General features: G+C 36.1%; 1 protein-coding gene across 2 annotated transcripts in view; it reads right to left on the bottom strand.

Annotated features, from left to right (window-relative positions):
- The window catches only part of atad2b (ATPase family AAA domain containing 2B), a 113722-nt gene that overhangs the window by 32333 nt on the left and 63808 nt on the right, over positions 1 to 17581 (bottom strand). For both annotated transcript variants that reach the window (XM_058755507.1, XM_058755508.1), the window contains exon 24: positions 16888 to 17007. In XM_058755507.1, the coding sequence (XP_058611490.1) occupies positions 16888 to 17007 (120 nt within the window). The remainder of the gene's footprint in view (positions 1 to 16887; positions 17008 to 17581) is intronic.

The raw sequence follows: 17581 nt of genomic DNA, 5'->3' as shown, positions 1-17581 counted from the left end.
GGTATTGTCAAGAGGAAGATGAGAGACACCAGACCCAACAATGCAGATGAGCTGAAGGCCACTATCAGAGCAACCTGGGCTCTCATAACACCTGAGCAGTGCCACAGACTGATCGACTCCATGCCACGCCGCATTGCTGCAGTAATTCAGGCAAAAGGAGCCCCAACTAAGTATTGAGTGCTGTACATGCTCATACTTTTCAGTTGGCCAAGATTTCTAAAAATCCTTTCTTTGTATTGGTCTTAAGTAATATTCTATTTGACTTTCATGAGCTGTAAGCTCTAATCATCAAAATTAAAAGAAATAAACATTTGAAATATATCAGTCTGTGTGTAATGAATGAATATAATATACACGTTTCACTTTTTGAATGGAATTAGTGAAATAAATCAACTTTTTGATGATATTCTAATTATATGACCAGCACCTGTACATATATATATATATATATATATATATATATATATATATATATATATATATATATACACAGAGTGGTCGAATAGGGCGTATTTTATTTGTGCGTGACATGATTTACACACAGCGTATCTTCTCCAGGCCGTGCTTACCAGGTTGTTCACAAAAGCCGAAATGTGTCTTTTGAAGTAGTTGGAGAATTTTAAATTACGCGCACTCGCATCTTGCCTCCCTCCGCCATTGTAAACTACCGCGACAAAGCACTTATGCGACAAATGAAGTGAGAAAAGCGTCCGTTATAATCGGTTATGGTCTATTACTGAACCGATACCGAATCGTCCTCATCTGCATCGCGCAGAAACAATTAATTTCGACACCCCTATTTATGAATATTTACGAATTAGATCACAAACTTATCCATTTTGTTTCAAATGCAATGTGCTTGCAGAGAGACCCCAGTTACACGCTCTTCTGACTGGCTGTGATATTTGACTGATTTTGTCACAGTCATGTGTCTGATGTGGACAGACAAATTGCTTGTCGTTGGAAACTGGTTATAGTGTCAGAAAATAGACTGCTCTCTCTATTTTGAAACGGAGGTAATGTTATATAAAAATACCCATTAGCACGATATGTCAGGTGTAAGGTGAGAAATCAAGAGGTCAGAGAAGACGACGTGAGAATGAGAAAGACAGGGAGCGATGGTCAGGGTCGCGCTTGTGAGAGGACACAGTTAGTCGCTCTGGCCTTTGTCATGCAGTGTGGGTGCTTAATGAGGCCTGTGGATCGATCAATGATTCAGTCTACGCCTGTGGAAATGAAGTAGATCAGTCAAAAGCTTCCTTTGCCCACTGCAAGGAGGAACACAACACATGGGTATGCCAGGGGTAATTCATCTCCACCGTGAGTGTGCTAGCATGCCACAGCTTCGCCAGAGTTGTTTTCCAGGAAACGCCCACGGATGAGCACTACATGTGGATGCGCACGTTTGATGGTCACAATGAATGTTGTGACAGCTTTGAAATATAGACCCGCCAAAAATAGGTACAACTTCAAACCACTTTACAAAGAAGAGCTGCATCTCTTATGGATGAAATGGTTATGTGCTACGCTAGCAGATGACTCATTGGCTCTTGAGCAGGAAATGAGATCACCTATGTTATAGCGGGCTGCCTGCTTAGCCTGAAGGTCCAGCAAGCACTGGTGTCATGACAGCAAAGGTCAGTCCATCCCTTAGAACTGGACGAGAGTCAAAATGATGAGGGAGCTTTTTGGCGCCTTATCAGTGTGGCGTCTGCCAAGCCAAACGGTGTGGAAAAGCAGCTCTGGGTGGAAGCTTTTCAGATTTTGTAAAGCCTATAGAATGCAGCAGTGTCCGTCCACTTCTGCAACAGCTTCTTGAAGTATGTTTTCCTTTCATTTTTCAAAAGAAGTCTTCTTAAAAAGTTATAAGCTATTAATCAAACCAATCAGCCTAGAGGTGAATTACAACATTACAAACTTAAGCAGAAAAGTATTCAGATAAAAAGAAAAAGGTACAAGACTGTGTACCTAATGGCTTTAATGAGGGAAAGAACTACAATCCCAAGCATTGCAAATAACACTTCTGTCAGGACCACTATCGTCAAAAATGACTGAAAATTATTTAGCATACAGTTTGGATTGGCGGTATGGTTCTGTTCTGGGAAAAAACTCCCTGCGCATCCATGCAGCCTAGCATGGATGAGAGCAGCGATAACCCCCGCTGAGGTAAACAGAACAGAACCAACATAAATGTATTGCAGATGTCATTAATGTTGAATAATTAATGTAAACATTTAGAAATTAGTCTGATTCAGGGGGAATCAGAAGGCTGAATCCTGACTGAACAAGAGGAGGAGTTGGGGATGGAAGAGGGTAATTTGCTATTGAGCAGCGCGAAAGCTGGTGATAATACTAAAGGACCTTATATATGGGTGCTGTGACAGATGTCGCATCCCTATAGGTAGACGTGGATTAGCTGAAAGTCAGCTGATGCGAGCTTGACTAAAGTGCCCTAATGACTAACGGGTTGGGAAATCTGCTGATTTGCAAAAAAGGCCTAATATTGCCCAATTTGATTATGGTTCACAAATATCAATAGAAACTTTGCACTATTTTTTTTTTTTTTTACAAATTAAGATTAAACACACATATACATAAAGCCCTTAATACACTTATTAAAAATTACAAAGACAAATGTCAAAAGTTTAACTGACAAAAACCTATGAATTGTGTCTCTGTGGCAGTTTTCAAAATTCTTCACCTTACAAATGGTTGTTAAAAGCAAAAATTCTACAAGATGCACATCATATTTTGTGAGAAGTGCAAGAGCAAAATAAGGCACTAATTTTGGAATCAGCTGAGCAAAATTAATAAGAAACGAGTATTGGATTTCATTCTGTAAATAGGATGCAGGGCAATGTTATGTATATAGAAAATATATTTTACATTAGTAGCAAAATATGCATTATACACAGAAATTTGAGAGCATAGGGAGACTCAATTAAATAATTTGGAGTGTTGCACAGGAGTGGACAGGCACTAAAGCGGTCTATGGGTTTTTTGTGTCGATCCTCTAATTGGATTTATTTACAGAATCATGTGTCATGTTTTCACCATGAAGTCTTCGGTTAAATGTGATTATTTTAAAAAGTACGTTGAAATAATGCCGGCTGATGGCTTCAACAAAAGCATAATCCATCGTGAACAACCTCTTTGTTCACAGGATGTCTGTCTTTAAAGCTTTATAAATTATTGTTAAAAATCAATTACCCTATGGAGAAAAAGAATGGGAATTTTACTTCCACAACCCAACTGTTGTGCTCTACAGCTAGTCCCATTTTTTATCTTTAACCAAGCACTTTTGACATGGAAGAGTTGGCCAGTGGCCTACTGGGAAAAGAGTTTATTTATTGGACTACGGCGCTCATGGAAAATGCTCTTCTGGTGATAAGGAAGGAAGCCACTTTCACTTTGATCAGATCTACTGTTAAGAGGCAAAAAAAAAAGTGGGAATGAAGTGCTCTTGGCGATAGAGTTTCGACTTCAGATATATCGTAATCACTTGGCTGGCCTGCTGGGGTTCGTCACCAACCGCTGCGCCGGATGCTTAGATTCCACGGTGAGGTTTATGTAGAACCGCATGATAGACCAGGCACATCGTCTACAGAGCTTGCTTTTAATGGACACCATTAGGAGGCCGTGAAATTCGGATTAATACCAAGCTGGGATTGTGATTACCTGAAGCCCAGGGAATGAGAACATTGAGGACGAGACTCCCAGTGTCTGGTCTGAATGATGAGGCTTTGAATCTTTTATCCTGCTCTTTAGAGAAAGAAATCCACAGAAAGTGAAGGTAAACAAAAGCAATATGACGGAAGAAACCACAGGTAATGTAGAACACCAGGATGGTTAAACTTCCCCTCGACAGCAGATTTGAGAAACTAGCAGTTCAAAAGCTTGACTTTACTCAGGAGCTCAAGCGCGGTTAGATGGGGCAGGGACTTGCGTTATTTTGGGCCTTAAACCGACAAAGGACTCAAACGGTGAGCGGAACCCCTGTCGGTTCACCTGAGACCAATGTCAATGGATCAGAACAGCTGCTCAGGATTTCAGTTGCAGTTGAAATTTTTATGGGTGGGATTTATGAATTAAACATCAAAACCAAAATCGCAATCGTGGGTCAGGTCAGATCCAACGCTCTTTTAAAGAGCAGTTTTGTCTTAGCCTGCTATGGGAAATGACAAATGACCGATTCAATAAAGAAGAACAGGTGAAATATTCAGTGTAGCAGTCTAAATGATTCAGCGTGGAGGAATCAATCAAAGGTCAGCTGTGTGGTGCATGTTTTCCTGCGCTGTCTGAGATAAAAACGACCACCATCGGACTCCATAAATAACTGGATCCAGACTAGAAGACTGTTTTCATGATACCAAACTGAAAATGATCATTTAGGGAGAGAAAAAATATCCACAGTTATAGGGCCTATGCGAAAAAAAAAAAAAAAAAAAGACAACAAAGGCATTACAATTAGCACTGTGAATTTAGTTCTAGTTCTTTATTTATAAAACACTATTTATAAAGTGCTGAGTAGGAGCATAACAAACATATAATAAAATTAAATGTTAATGATAATTTCTCTAAAAGTGATCTTTGTATACTGTGCATTTTTCTTTACTTTGCCATTTTTTTTCTAATTAAATCAATCAGCATATCATGCAATTCATTTCAAATTTAAGCGACTGATATCCTCACTTAAAATACAACACATTAAAAAGTGTTAAGAGGAAAATACCAAAATTTACAGTATAACAAAGATCTCAAAGTCTAATTTGTGACAATTAAGTTAACTGTAAATTGAAAATTTAAACAAATAAACAAAACAACTTATAAAATACCACTAAAATATTCGCTGATAACATTTGACATATTCAATAATTAATCTATACTGGCCTGTTCTAAAAAGTCTGACTTCACACACAAAACTAACTACTGTACATCTAAAAAACTAAACATTAAAACTTATTCAAATTAAACATTTTTGGAACAGTTCCTTTTTTGCATTTGGGCTAATCAAGAGGCAGGACATTGACTTATTTAATCATTAAATGTGATGTTGCTTCTATCAGAAAATAAAGCCCACTGAGCCAAAACCTCATTTGCCAAGAGAAACTAGATCTGCTAACAAGGTGGCAGAACACGCAACAGAAATAGCAATTACAAGTCACAAAAGACTTGTGCAACAAATGTGCTCTTTTGAGCCAAAAAATTTCTTTACGAAATTACATTGCATTAGTGTAAGAAAGAAACCTGGTCGTCTCTGATGTCTAATGCACATATGTGATGCAGGGGATAAATGAAGGTATCTTTATAAAGATAATGAGTGCATTACTCCCTGTATTCATGAAGTCCCATAACCCCTAGAGGAAGTTCTGTGTGTCATTACAGAGGGCAAACACAAGCTCCTACTAATCTCCAGCAATAAAAACTTACATGATGATGTCTCTCGATGTACAGAAAGAGGCCAATAAGATGGAAGGCTAGAGAGAGACATCAAAAAGGGAAAAGCTTTACATTGCAGCAATTACATATTTGACATCCCATGGTAACCGTTATTTATAATGAAAATAATGTGCAACAGAACATCAGCATGATGCTGTACAATACAACTAAACTGCATCTGTGAGCAATAGCATTGCCGTGCAAAAATACAGTACAACAAAAATATACATGCTGGTTATCGGTCTGCACAATTTTGTAGTGAATTGTTACAATAGTAGTTGTTAATCATTAGTTAAATGTAATATCTAAAATGAAATAACAATGAACAATACTTTTATGGAACTTACTATTCTTAGCTAGTGTTAATTGATATTTAATATTAATGTACTATGAACAAACATTAATTAATAATTAAGAATAAATAATAGATTATATATAAATTAACATTAAACTAGAGGACCTAGATTATTTATTTAAAAATTGTTACAATTAGATTGTTTAAAAAAAATAAAAATATATATATATATATATATAAAAATATATATATATATCTTTAATTCATTCATTACATTTATTTATCCATTTTATTTTTAAAAATTCATTGCTCATTTTTAACAAATGTAAGCAGAATGTAAAGTGCTACCAATAAATAAAAATATATATATATATATATATATATATATATATATATATATATATATATACACACACACACATATATATACACACACACATACATACATATATACAAATATATAACTAAGATAGATAGATATATAACTGAAATATTCTATATCTCACATTTTATATAAATACATAGTATTTAGTATATAAATACATAGTTTTCCTTATTCATGAGATCCTTTTTTCTACTTAAGGTCCAAATTTAGAAAAGAAAACTGTCCATACAAGACACCATCTCATCTGACCCCACTTGAACGTTCAACTCTCTCGATGAATTGTAGTGTCCTTCACAAACAGTCTAACAGTTCACTCAGAAAAACATTTCATGCAATCTACAGACACTCATTCATGACAGGGAACTTCTGAAAACAACGTAATAGTTCATTCTTTGCCAAAACAGTCTGAAAGGTGCTAAAAGTACATCTATTCTCGCTACTCTCCGGGCTCAAATAACAGCCTGCTTGTGGGTTATACACCATTATATAGACCACTATAGACCAGAGGAGACAATGCACAAATACCCACAATGCAAACGTTTCACAAGAAAAAGCCATTCCTCAGGCATATGTTATGTCCTTGACTCAAAGATGACTAGTTTAATAATGGGTTAGTCAGAAAGGTTTTGTTCCAGAAAATGAAATTTCAATAAATCCATCCCTCTGGCTTCTGTCTAGAAGATATACATGAACACACATATAAAGAAATAAATAGTGGTTTTCAAAAACATAATTATTTATGTCTGAAACCATCTACTTATGTATCAATATGCCAGTGCATTTACCGCCTTTTTTCTTTAGGGAAAACATAATAAAAATCTTCATGACTTATTCTTACTGACTGAATCATTTACTTATTTAAGTTAGGCTGCAAAAAATTCTTCATAGGAGGTAATAAACTTCATTTTTAATAACATGAAATACTTGACTAAATTTAAAGTAGTTTCAAAACTAAGTGAATCAATTGATATGATTTCCACGTACGAACCTGGGAGCTTGAAATGATCATTCTAGGCCCCTAAATTCTAAAGTCTTTTACTTTGAGACACCCCATCTCCATAATTAAGTCAATTAGTGCTCATATTAGGGAAAGAAACTAAACTCTCCATGTGCAATTTGGGGCCAGCAAGATTTCCCTGGACAAAGAGGGGAGCCCCAACGCAATATAAGTTATATATTATTCAGGCCATAGGCTGCAGCACAAATCATAAAAGGAGAGTTGCTTAAACTAAATGTTGTCTTTGTACTGGGATCTGTTTTCCGTCTAGCTCATTAAATTGCTCATCTAAATGAATTAGGCAAATGGCAACAGTATACTCGACTCAAAATGATACAAAAGTTATTTGAAAGAAAACCACAGTAGAACCGCACGATGAAGCCTCGGCTGACTTTAAATAGCACCAATGATGGTATCTGCGACTCTAAAGGGTGTCAACAAAAGTTATTTGTGGTTTAATGACCGTGGCAAGTTGAATCAATATCATCTTGACAGATTAATAAAATTTCATAATTCATCAGATGGCTCCCTGACGTAGCTCTGCAATTTTTGATTTTCAGCTATAAATTGCTCATCTACTAAAGATCAAAGCGGAAATTTGCAAGAACACAATCTTGAGGCTTAAAACATGTTCAGAAGTGACGAGATAGACATTTGACTAACCGAGCCAAACAAAATGGATGCTGCATATCACAAACATTAACTCCACACGCCAAACTGTCTAAGAACTCACTGTAAGTCCAGATAATATTCTGAAGTCCTGACATGTTTGATCGACTTAATGCATGAATGAAAAAACCATACAGCAAGAGCGTTTAATCTTTGCAAAGGTTAGCTTATAAGTGCAATGATACAGAGTCAATGTGTGACAAAAGAGAAACTGCCTTTTTTTGTTTTTGTACACTGTATATATATGATGAAAAGGCCACGGCTGTGGAAATGGAAGTTCATACAGATCACTCTTTTATAAATGAAATGAGCTATATGGGCAGATAAATTAATTCAATACCAGTATTCAACTATTCAACACGCGTACATGACCGACTCAGCCAAAATACTGACAAGCTTGGAAATGACATTTAATAAAAAAAACTTAATAAATGGCATTTCTGATCACTGAACTCTTGTTCTTTGGAAAAACTTGCTTTATTTTACTGCAAAAGGTGTATTGCATGATGGTAATGCCAGTATTTGGGAAAGCAGTTGTACAAATATAATTAGGGGTGCTCCGATTAATTGGCTACCGATCACTATCGGCCGATAATCGCTTGGGGATGTTTGATCGGCGGTCTCTAAAAAGGCCGATCTCAAGCTGATGACGCGCCTGCCGTGAGAGGTTTGACACGACATGCAGCACATCGTCTCAGTCTCCGTCCGGCGCGGGTGAAATAATTATAATGCTGAAGGTGAGGTACAATTCATATTAAGTAATTTGAAAACCTTATGCGAGACGTAATTTCACAAACAGCATGAGAGTGAATCACCACGCGCTCTCTCTTTCTCTCTCAAAATGTGCAAACGGCTTCAAATTACATCTTGTCTGCACACAATTGAGGCAGGGTAGCGTCGTCACTAAAGTTTATAAATTGCATTTCTTTTTAATTCTTGCCAGTGTTTAAACCATTCAGCGCTCGCGCGCTCTCCTGGAGACCGTGCGTTCATGCACACTCGCAGCGCATGCACACTCGCAGCGCGCGCACACACACACACACACACACAGCCACGTTCACATCCGTTTGCAGTGCGTATTTTTTCCGCGCTCATCATAACGGATTAAAGCGTTCACACTGCACACAGTTGCAGTCCGGCAGTGCGTTCCAGAAGCGTAATGCGCCTGCAGCAGTGCAGAGATCGTTTCCACTGCACGCACCGAATTAAAGTGACAACGCATTGTTTGTAGTAAATATGAACATGGATTGACACAAAAATGCAGTAATAACACCATAAATGCATGTAATTAAAGTCTACTGTGTTTCACAGTCAACACACATGGCTTTTTGGCTAGGTTGAAAGGGAAAGAGAACTTTTAGATAAACAAGGCAATAATAGATAGAACTCGTGGAGGTAGAAAAACAAAGTTCTTTATGAAGCGCAGGATTGCTTGTAATAAAGATTTAAATGCAAAAGGAAAGGCAGTAGAGCTGACTGTTTCGGTCAATGGTAAGTTTGAGCAACTTAATATATAAATCTAGAAGTAAATGCAAAAGTAAAAAGCACTGAATAATGTGTTGCTTTGCTTATATTTATTGTGTTTAAATACATCTATGAAAGATTGTATTACTGTACTGTGTAAAAAAATAATCACAATGCTGAAAAAGCATTTTCAGTGACAATGTTTGGATTTGAAATCAAAATAATGGATAAATGTTGTGTTTGTGGTATACAGCCACAGATCAGTTGCGGACTCCTGTGTGAAAGCACAATGAGTCAGTGCTGCTTCTGCACCGCTTACGTACCGCACATGGACTGCATACACACTGCAAACGGAGTAGGCCTATGTGTGAACCGGGCATAAAAGGCCACCTCACATACAGCTCACAAAATCAGACTTGTGCTGTGCACGATTGTAAAAACAAAAATGCACTGCATGATCAAACATTTAGGTGAGATAAATATATATTTTTCAAAAATGTCTAAAAAACGCCCCCTCCACCCCTCAAATGAAAAAAAAAAATCCCCTCTCACAAGAGTCACCATTTCAAAAATGAAATTCAATGTTTAAAAATCCTGATTAGAGTATCACTATAAATAATTCTACATAATAAAAAGAAGGCTTTAAAAAGATCGGTATCAGCAGATACTGCCTTCTGTGATCGGCAATCAGCCTCAAAAACCCTCAACAGAGCACCCCTAAATATAATTTCAGCTATAATCACTCTATCAAGTTCTAATTAATAGAGTAGAATTCCATGACATTTTTATCAGTTTATTAGAGAGGGAAAAAGTTTAAAGGAGAAATTCTGGTAAATGAACCATTTCAACACACTAATACAATTGGAAGAAAAATACTAAGATAAAATAAAAAGCTATTATACTTAATAATATATTAAACTAGAACAACCACTTTAAAAAAAAATTCTACATTTTTTTACACCTCAATAGACAAAAAAAATAAATAAATCCCCAAATGAAAAATGGCCCACATTTCTAAGATATCAAGAATACTTATTTAAATCTTCAATAAAGAGACTGAATTTTAACTTGGTAATACTTGAAATTCACTTCTAAAAAAGTGCTGCACAAGACTTGTAGGACCTTGTGCAAACAATGAAACGCAAATGCTCTTTCAATCAATACAGCAAACACACAATTTGTGCACAAGACAACGACAGTTTAATATGAAACGCTCTTTCACATTTATCCCCAGCAATGATTTTCTACGAGGGAAGTTAAATGCAGCCGTGGGCACAAATTAGTTGCTTGCCATTTAGCAAACACTGCAAAGCAACTTCCAGCACACTAATTGCAGGGCCAGTCCCGCTGGAGCAATCTGGGGTTAAGTGCTTTACCCGCGGGCACAGTTATTCCACAGTGACTGTAAGAGTCCAGTAACGACTGCAGTCGCACTGTAGACTCGACCTGATGACATACTTGACCATTAGGATACAATCACCTCTATGCATTTACTAGTTGAGCGTAATGCCAGGTTTTACCGTTATGATATTTGCTGGCCTCTTTGAGTAAGATTAAATGACACTTCTCCATATGAAGTGAATCAATGAGCTTTACCATGGTAAAAATCAGTCAGCTTCTCATGGATTTTTATTCTAAATGTTTTATAGGTAATAAAGGAATAGTTCAACAATTTGAAGTTAGACATTTGAATTTGTTTCTTACAAACATGCAGCTTTTCACTTCACAAGAGGCTGATTGATGGACTGGAGCGGTGTGAATTACTTGTGGATTATTGTGATGTATTTATCAGCTGTTTGGACTCTCATTCTGACGGCACCCATTCACTGCAGAGGATCCACTGGTTGAGCAAGTGGCGCAATGCTACATTTCTCCAAATCTGTTCAATGAGTAAATTTTCAGCAGGTTTTCATTTTTAGGTAAACTATTCCTTTAATATAAATTATTTAATGCACGGTTTAATGGAACAGAAACGCACAGAGCATTAGTGGGCAGTAAACAGAGTGAATTATTAGACACCCTGAATGTATTTTCAAACTTTAAAAAAAGTTTTATTGCATATAATCGCAAAAGCATGTTTCCCACATATAAATAATCTGAAAGTAAACAGGAGAGCGAGACGTCTACGTCTGCTAAAGTTAAAGACCAAGAATTAAAAACATTGTGGTATTACTTTTACATCTGCTCTGAGACTGAACTTTAAAAATTACTCCCTGCCAGTATCAAATGTTCAGTATGTTCAACAGTCAAGCTTCCACAACTCTCACTGAGCTGTTGCCAAGCTAAAAGAGACCACTTTTTCATAACCATCTGTTTGAATAGACACCAAAGTCCAGATTGTGCGGTTCAGGGTACGGTTGAAAAAGGAAAAAGCAACAAGACTGAAAAAAGTGGGTAAAAAATGCTGTCTTTCTTTCGAACACCACATATAATCATGACAACTATAACACTTAAGCTTTGAAAAAGTTCCACACAAAGGCAAACTTCTGACTAGGACACGATACCTCATCAAATAGAAGGACATCCAAGTGATAAAACATATTTCCAACATCTCCGGCTCAGGAGAGCATCTGGTGGACTGAGGTCACCCCTTCCTGAATGGACTTCTGATCACTGTTAGTCTGTATAAAACATGTTTTCCATATGTGTGAGTCTCACCCAACACATCTCCATATAAACTGAGAAACCACCTCCCATTTCTTATGATACTAACGTCAAAGGCCATGCGTCAAAGTCACTCGGCAGAACAATGTCCACATGGACAGGTTACGTGATATCCTTCTCATCCTTAAAAACCATTACTGTTCAAGGAATAAAAGATTTAAATACATCAAACAAGGTGTCAACCATCATATATTATTTTCCATTTATTCAACATGTATGAATGTCACAATGCAAAATAAATAGTTAAATGAGTAACTAAACAAATTAAACTCTTTTTTTTGCATATTGTTGGGTTTGTGTAATATTAATACATTTCAAAGATGTACAATAAACAATTTTGATACGGGTTCTTAAACTCTGGGTTCTGAAGCAAAACCAGTTGAAAGCCACTGATTTAGAGCACTGGCAACCGTTCACAACCTTCGGCATCAGATAACAGTGATGATAAGCAGGACAGAGAGCAGCTCTGGACGGCATCAGGGATTAAATATCCCTTCTGCTATCCCATAAAAGACCTTGATAATAGAACTGCTTAGTTTTGCCGTCTCCACGAGTCGGTGCTGGGCGGCTGACTCAGCATCGGGACAATAGCGGACCACAGCGGAAACACATCGCTCTTTGTTCTTGTATGTTGGTACAAGACTGCTGAGGCTTCTGAATCTGATGGTTCATTTGTCATTTCTCCTGTCATATTGCTTTTGGTACTGGCATTAAACCGCCTACAAACGGAATTATTTTAAATATAGAGCATCATATGATAAATAGTTTCACACCAGAACACAGAATTACCACAAGGTGTTATCTGTCAAGAACAAGTCAAGGCTATATTTCATACCAAATTATTGAGAAAAAATCCATCCATCCATCCATCCATCCAATACAATCATAATATAATTATACTCTTAAAAATATTACTTAAAAGTTCTCCAAAAATGGATGGAAAAAAAAAAAACAAACAAAAAAACACTACCTTCTTTTGAACTTGAACTTCACAAGTATGCAAAACCAGACGGAATGAATTCAGAAATCAAAGACTCCATAGCACTTTGCAGAGATTATTATCGACAAAAATACTTATTTTGATCAGTACCTCATCTAAAGTTTAATGACTTTAAGATGATGTGAAAATGCAATAATCCCTATTTTTAAATTGTATTAGTGGTTTGATCTTCATAAAAAAATAAATAAATAAATAAAAATAAAAAATAACAACTGCATGGCAGTGTTTTGGGGAATTAAATGAGAATTTATTGAAAATAATGAAAGTTTCAAAACAAAAAATTGAGGAAAATGTGTTAATTGTCATGAAAATGTCACCATGCAAGCAAAAAAAAAAAAAAAAAAAAAAAAACTGACTTAATGAGAGCTGGATTATCCTAGAATACTCCATTTCATTGTCATCCTCTCACTGTTGTCGTTGTTGCCAGTTCAGTCTGATTCAAGGACAAAGGGACAAGATTTATCAATTGGCAAGCATTAGAGCTTGAGGAGTCCGAATTTAAGAATAACTTGCAGCACACAAAAATTGATGATGCGCCTTGGATCAATTTTCTTTTCAGATTAAATTGTCAACTGAGCCCAGAATCAGTAAATTGCATTAAGCCTGATAAAAGGAGGAGAAAAACACTACTAATGGCTTTTCTGACAGCATCAAAGATAAAACTAATCACTTGGGGGATAAGGCTAATTTAAGGAAGCTTTCCTTTAAATTAGTGTTTGTTGTTGGGCAAAACAGATGGAAGGTAGATGAAATGCTTAACACGCTCTTAGGAGCTGAAAGCTTGAGTTTTGTGTTCAACTCACCTCATGTTCACAAGCAAGAGATATAACACGGGCAGACAGGAGCGCGCCCATCTCATCCCGAGGTGTTTATTGCACCTAACAGCCACCTTCTCATCTCTCAAGGATGTAATCATTCTTTGTGTTTCTTTTCCCTTGAGCTGTTATACTGTACGGTTCTAGCCAGAGTCTGTCAGATTATCAGAGAGACATGTGACATCTTGTGGCGGGATGAGAAAGTGCAGGACACAAATTAGAGAATTAGAGGACATGGTTTTGGTGCTAAAACACTGTAGAGTTTTGTTATTGTTTTTTTAATAAATACATTTTAAATTGGATAATAACTAACTATAAAAGTAGTCTGTATAGGAATACATATTTTCCATGACTTTCCCAGGGCTGGATTTCACAATTTAAAAAAAATAATAATTAAAATGGCATACAAACTGTATATATACAAAAAGCATTCAAAAGTTTAGGGTTGATAAGATATTTTTTTAAAAGAAGGCTCTAGGTAAAACCAGCAATATTGTGAAATATTATTACAATTCAAAACAATTTATTTCTGTGATGCAAGGTTGAATTTTCAGCATCATTACTCCAGTGTGACAATGCTTCAGAAATCATTCTAATATGCTGGTTCACTGCTCAAGAAATATTTCTTATTATCAATTTAGAAAAAAGTTATGATGCATAATATTTTTGTGGAAAATGTGATTTTTTTTTTTTTTACATTTTTGATGAACACAAAGAACTTGTTTAAAGAAAAAAATTCAAAATGTAATCTTACTTTTGTAAGATTATAAATGTCTTTACTGACACTTATCAACTTAATGCATCCTTGCTCACGAAAAGCTTTATTTTCTCTCAACATGTATATAATAAAACTAAAAACTAAATCCAAACTCAAAACAAGCTAAGAATATAACCATGCAGATGAAACAAGTGAGTAAAATGTTCCCATATAAATCACAGATTTAAAGTTGATTTTACACTACATACTAAACAAACACAATATTATGATTCCCTTCATATCATAACATCAAATCCTAGTTGAGTCCTGAATGAAAGATTAAAACCCAACACACAATACAATCTAAAAATAAACAACCTATGACCGGTCCTTATTGTAGCAAGCTCACACTAGTCCAAATACCCATCAGACCCACTATAGTGAGATAGTTCCTAATTAATCTCCAAAGCGCATGTGGAAGCATCCCATGACTGCCATCCGATGACTTATCCGCAATCTAATGAGTCCACGCTGGCAAAGCTACAAGAATGAACTTGCTTATCGCGCCAGGGGTGGTAATGCTGGCTCTCAGCAATTCACAGCATTACAGCTCAATCTGGCAACATGGCCGCATGATAGCTTTAAACAAGCCACTCCTCCACAACCTCTTTTGAGGCCCAGCTAAAAGCCTTTCTGAAGCCGAGATGTGAGATGAATGTGATAAAACGCGTTCCCAGCTGCTGCACGGATGTGCCAGTGCGTTTCGCCGCAGAGTAGGTGCCGATAGTACTTTCTGACCCTAGCGGCACCCTGAGCCTTCCCAGCATCCCTCTCCATCTGCCGGGCGGCCACAGGAGAGGACTGACCTGGCTGGTGCTGCAGTTAGAGGGGAGGCGGTGAGGGAGTGCAACCAGAGGGCACTGCTCTGATGAAGTTCTGTGGCGTTACAGTCGCAACACCTGCATCAATCCTGGCTTCACTCTTGTGCATATCAATAGCAGAGGGATTATAGGACATTGGAAGTAATTGTATGATGTTGAATAGTTTTAAACACCAAAAGCACTCTTGGCTTATTTTCGCCCAGCACAAAACGATGATAAAAAAAAAATAATAATAATATATATATATATATATTATATTATATATATATATATATATATATATATATATATATATATATATATATATATATATATATATATATATATATATATATATATATATATATATAGAGATCAATCTTCACAAACTTCCAAAAGTTCTGCACTAACAAAAAAAATTATAATCATCTCAAATCTAAAGAATTAGTTTCTCATCGATCAATGTGTACACAACAAAACTGTACATGACTTTTCAATGAACTTTTAAGATTTTATTAATTGCTATGACTTTCCCAGGCCTATAAATCATACTTTGGAAGGTTTTCAAGGACCATGAGAACCATTTAGGGTGTTACGAAGGTTGCTTATTAAAGACAAAGGATTTTTTTCTGCATTTGAGTAATTCAGTCCAATCACTTGAGAAAGTAATAGCTAAACTTTGGTTGGAAAAATCTCAAACCTTTCAACTATGGGTGGGTAGTATAACATATCATGGTAAAATTCAATTTATAACTCAGGAACTGCATATTAGTATATAGCGATTTTTGGAAACTGAAAATTGAGCTCCAAAATAATAAAAACATCAAAAAATATATTTTTTTTAATATAGCATTTGGTTTGCATTTAAGCTACATAATAAATAAATAACTTCTCATAATACTGTATTGATGATCTCATGTCAAGAATCAATTTTTAGAAAAATCTTTCACGATAATATCTTAAGGGGAAAAATATTAATGTTAAGTTTTTTTCTACATATCTTAATATAATCTTATTTTGGTTTGCATTCGATTTCCCCTCACAATACCGCAATGATACAGGAATACTCAAGTCAAAAAATAAATAAATTCACATTAATATTTTCACATTTACAGAATAATGTGAACCAATTTTCAGATTTTGACATTAGTAATATAAGTGTTATTTTTACATATATTCAAATTATCTTATCTTTTAATTTGCATCCATTCACAAAAATAAACAAATAAACCTAATCAGATGAAATAAGAACATTTAATATAACAATTTAATTCGCTCAGTTATGTCATACCACACAATTCCACTCTCACCTCTCTATTATAGCCAGTTTTAAGTGGCATAGAGGCTACAGACTTCTGTCGGGGCACAGTGACCCCTTATTCTCTGAGCGGCCATGAACCCATGGCACAATCACACTGTCCCTCGTGAAAACTCCTTTCACGGGCAGAGCTGTTAGCAGAAGTGTCGGACCATGCAGGGCTTGTTTCAGCACACCGAGTCAAAGTACAGCTTGTTCCATCACCTGCAAATAGTCTAGCCTAGAAGCTGCCGCACAAAGAGCAGAGACCTTGACGATCTCTGTTGTGTTCTGCATGTACTCACTGCTGCAGAGCTTGTCCACTCCATCACCCTGAGAACTGCTTAATCCCGCCTCCTCTCCCACAGGTTTCCTGGTTGCCACAGCGCTCGGAGTGATGGGTGGCTGTGGTGTGGTCTGAGAGGCTGGGAGAATAAGAAAATAGAAGTTATTGCAGGGACTCGGACTGAACTGAACAAATATCTGTCACATCTGACAATATGCTTGCTAAGAAAGATAGAAAAACAAATATGCAGCTTTTTTCTTCCTTGCAATGTTCTTTCTTTCAAGAATAGTGTTTAATTTGTAGTGGTTTTTTTAATAATTTTAATTAAAATATTTCATTTTAAATTTAAAATTATTTTTAATAATTAAATTACTACATTTGATATTTTGCTAAATTTGTCTTTATAGTATCAGACTACATTTTTTCTCAGACAGTATAAATGACTCCTTATACATGAAAATATATGGCCTCTTCAGAGGAGATTTCAGAAAGATGGTCGCTCATAAGGGTATCATCATCATCATATTCTACAAAAATCATCTTCTTGCCTGCCAAATGCTAAAATGAAAAAATCCCAGAGGTTTACATTGAAGGAGAGATTCAAGCCAGGACTAGAAAATCATAAAGACTTGGTAGTGGGTTTTATCACACAGTTGAGAACTTCTTAAAGATCCCATTAAATCAGGTTTTGTGGCTGTTAGAGCATGTCTGTT

Source organism: Onychostoma macrolepis, chromosome 20, assembly GCF_012432095.1.
Source record: "Onychostoma macrolepis isolate SWU-2019 chromosome 20, ASM1243209v1, whole genome shotgun sequence".
NCBI lineage: Eukaryota > Metazoa > Chordata > Actinopteri > Cypriniformes > Cyprinidae > Onychostoma > Onychostoma macrolepis.
Note: the sequence above shows the minus strand (reverse complement) of the source record. Positions and strands in the feature narration are given on the sequence as shown.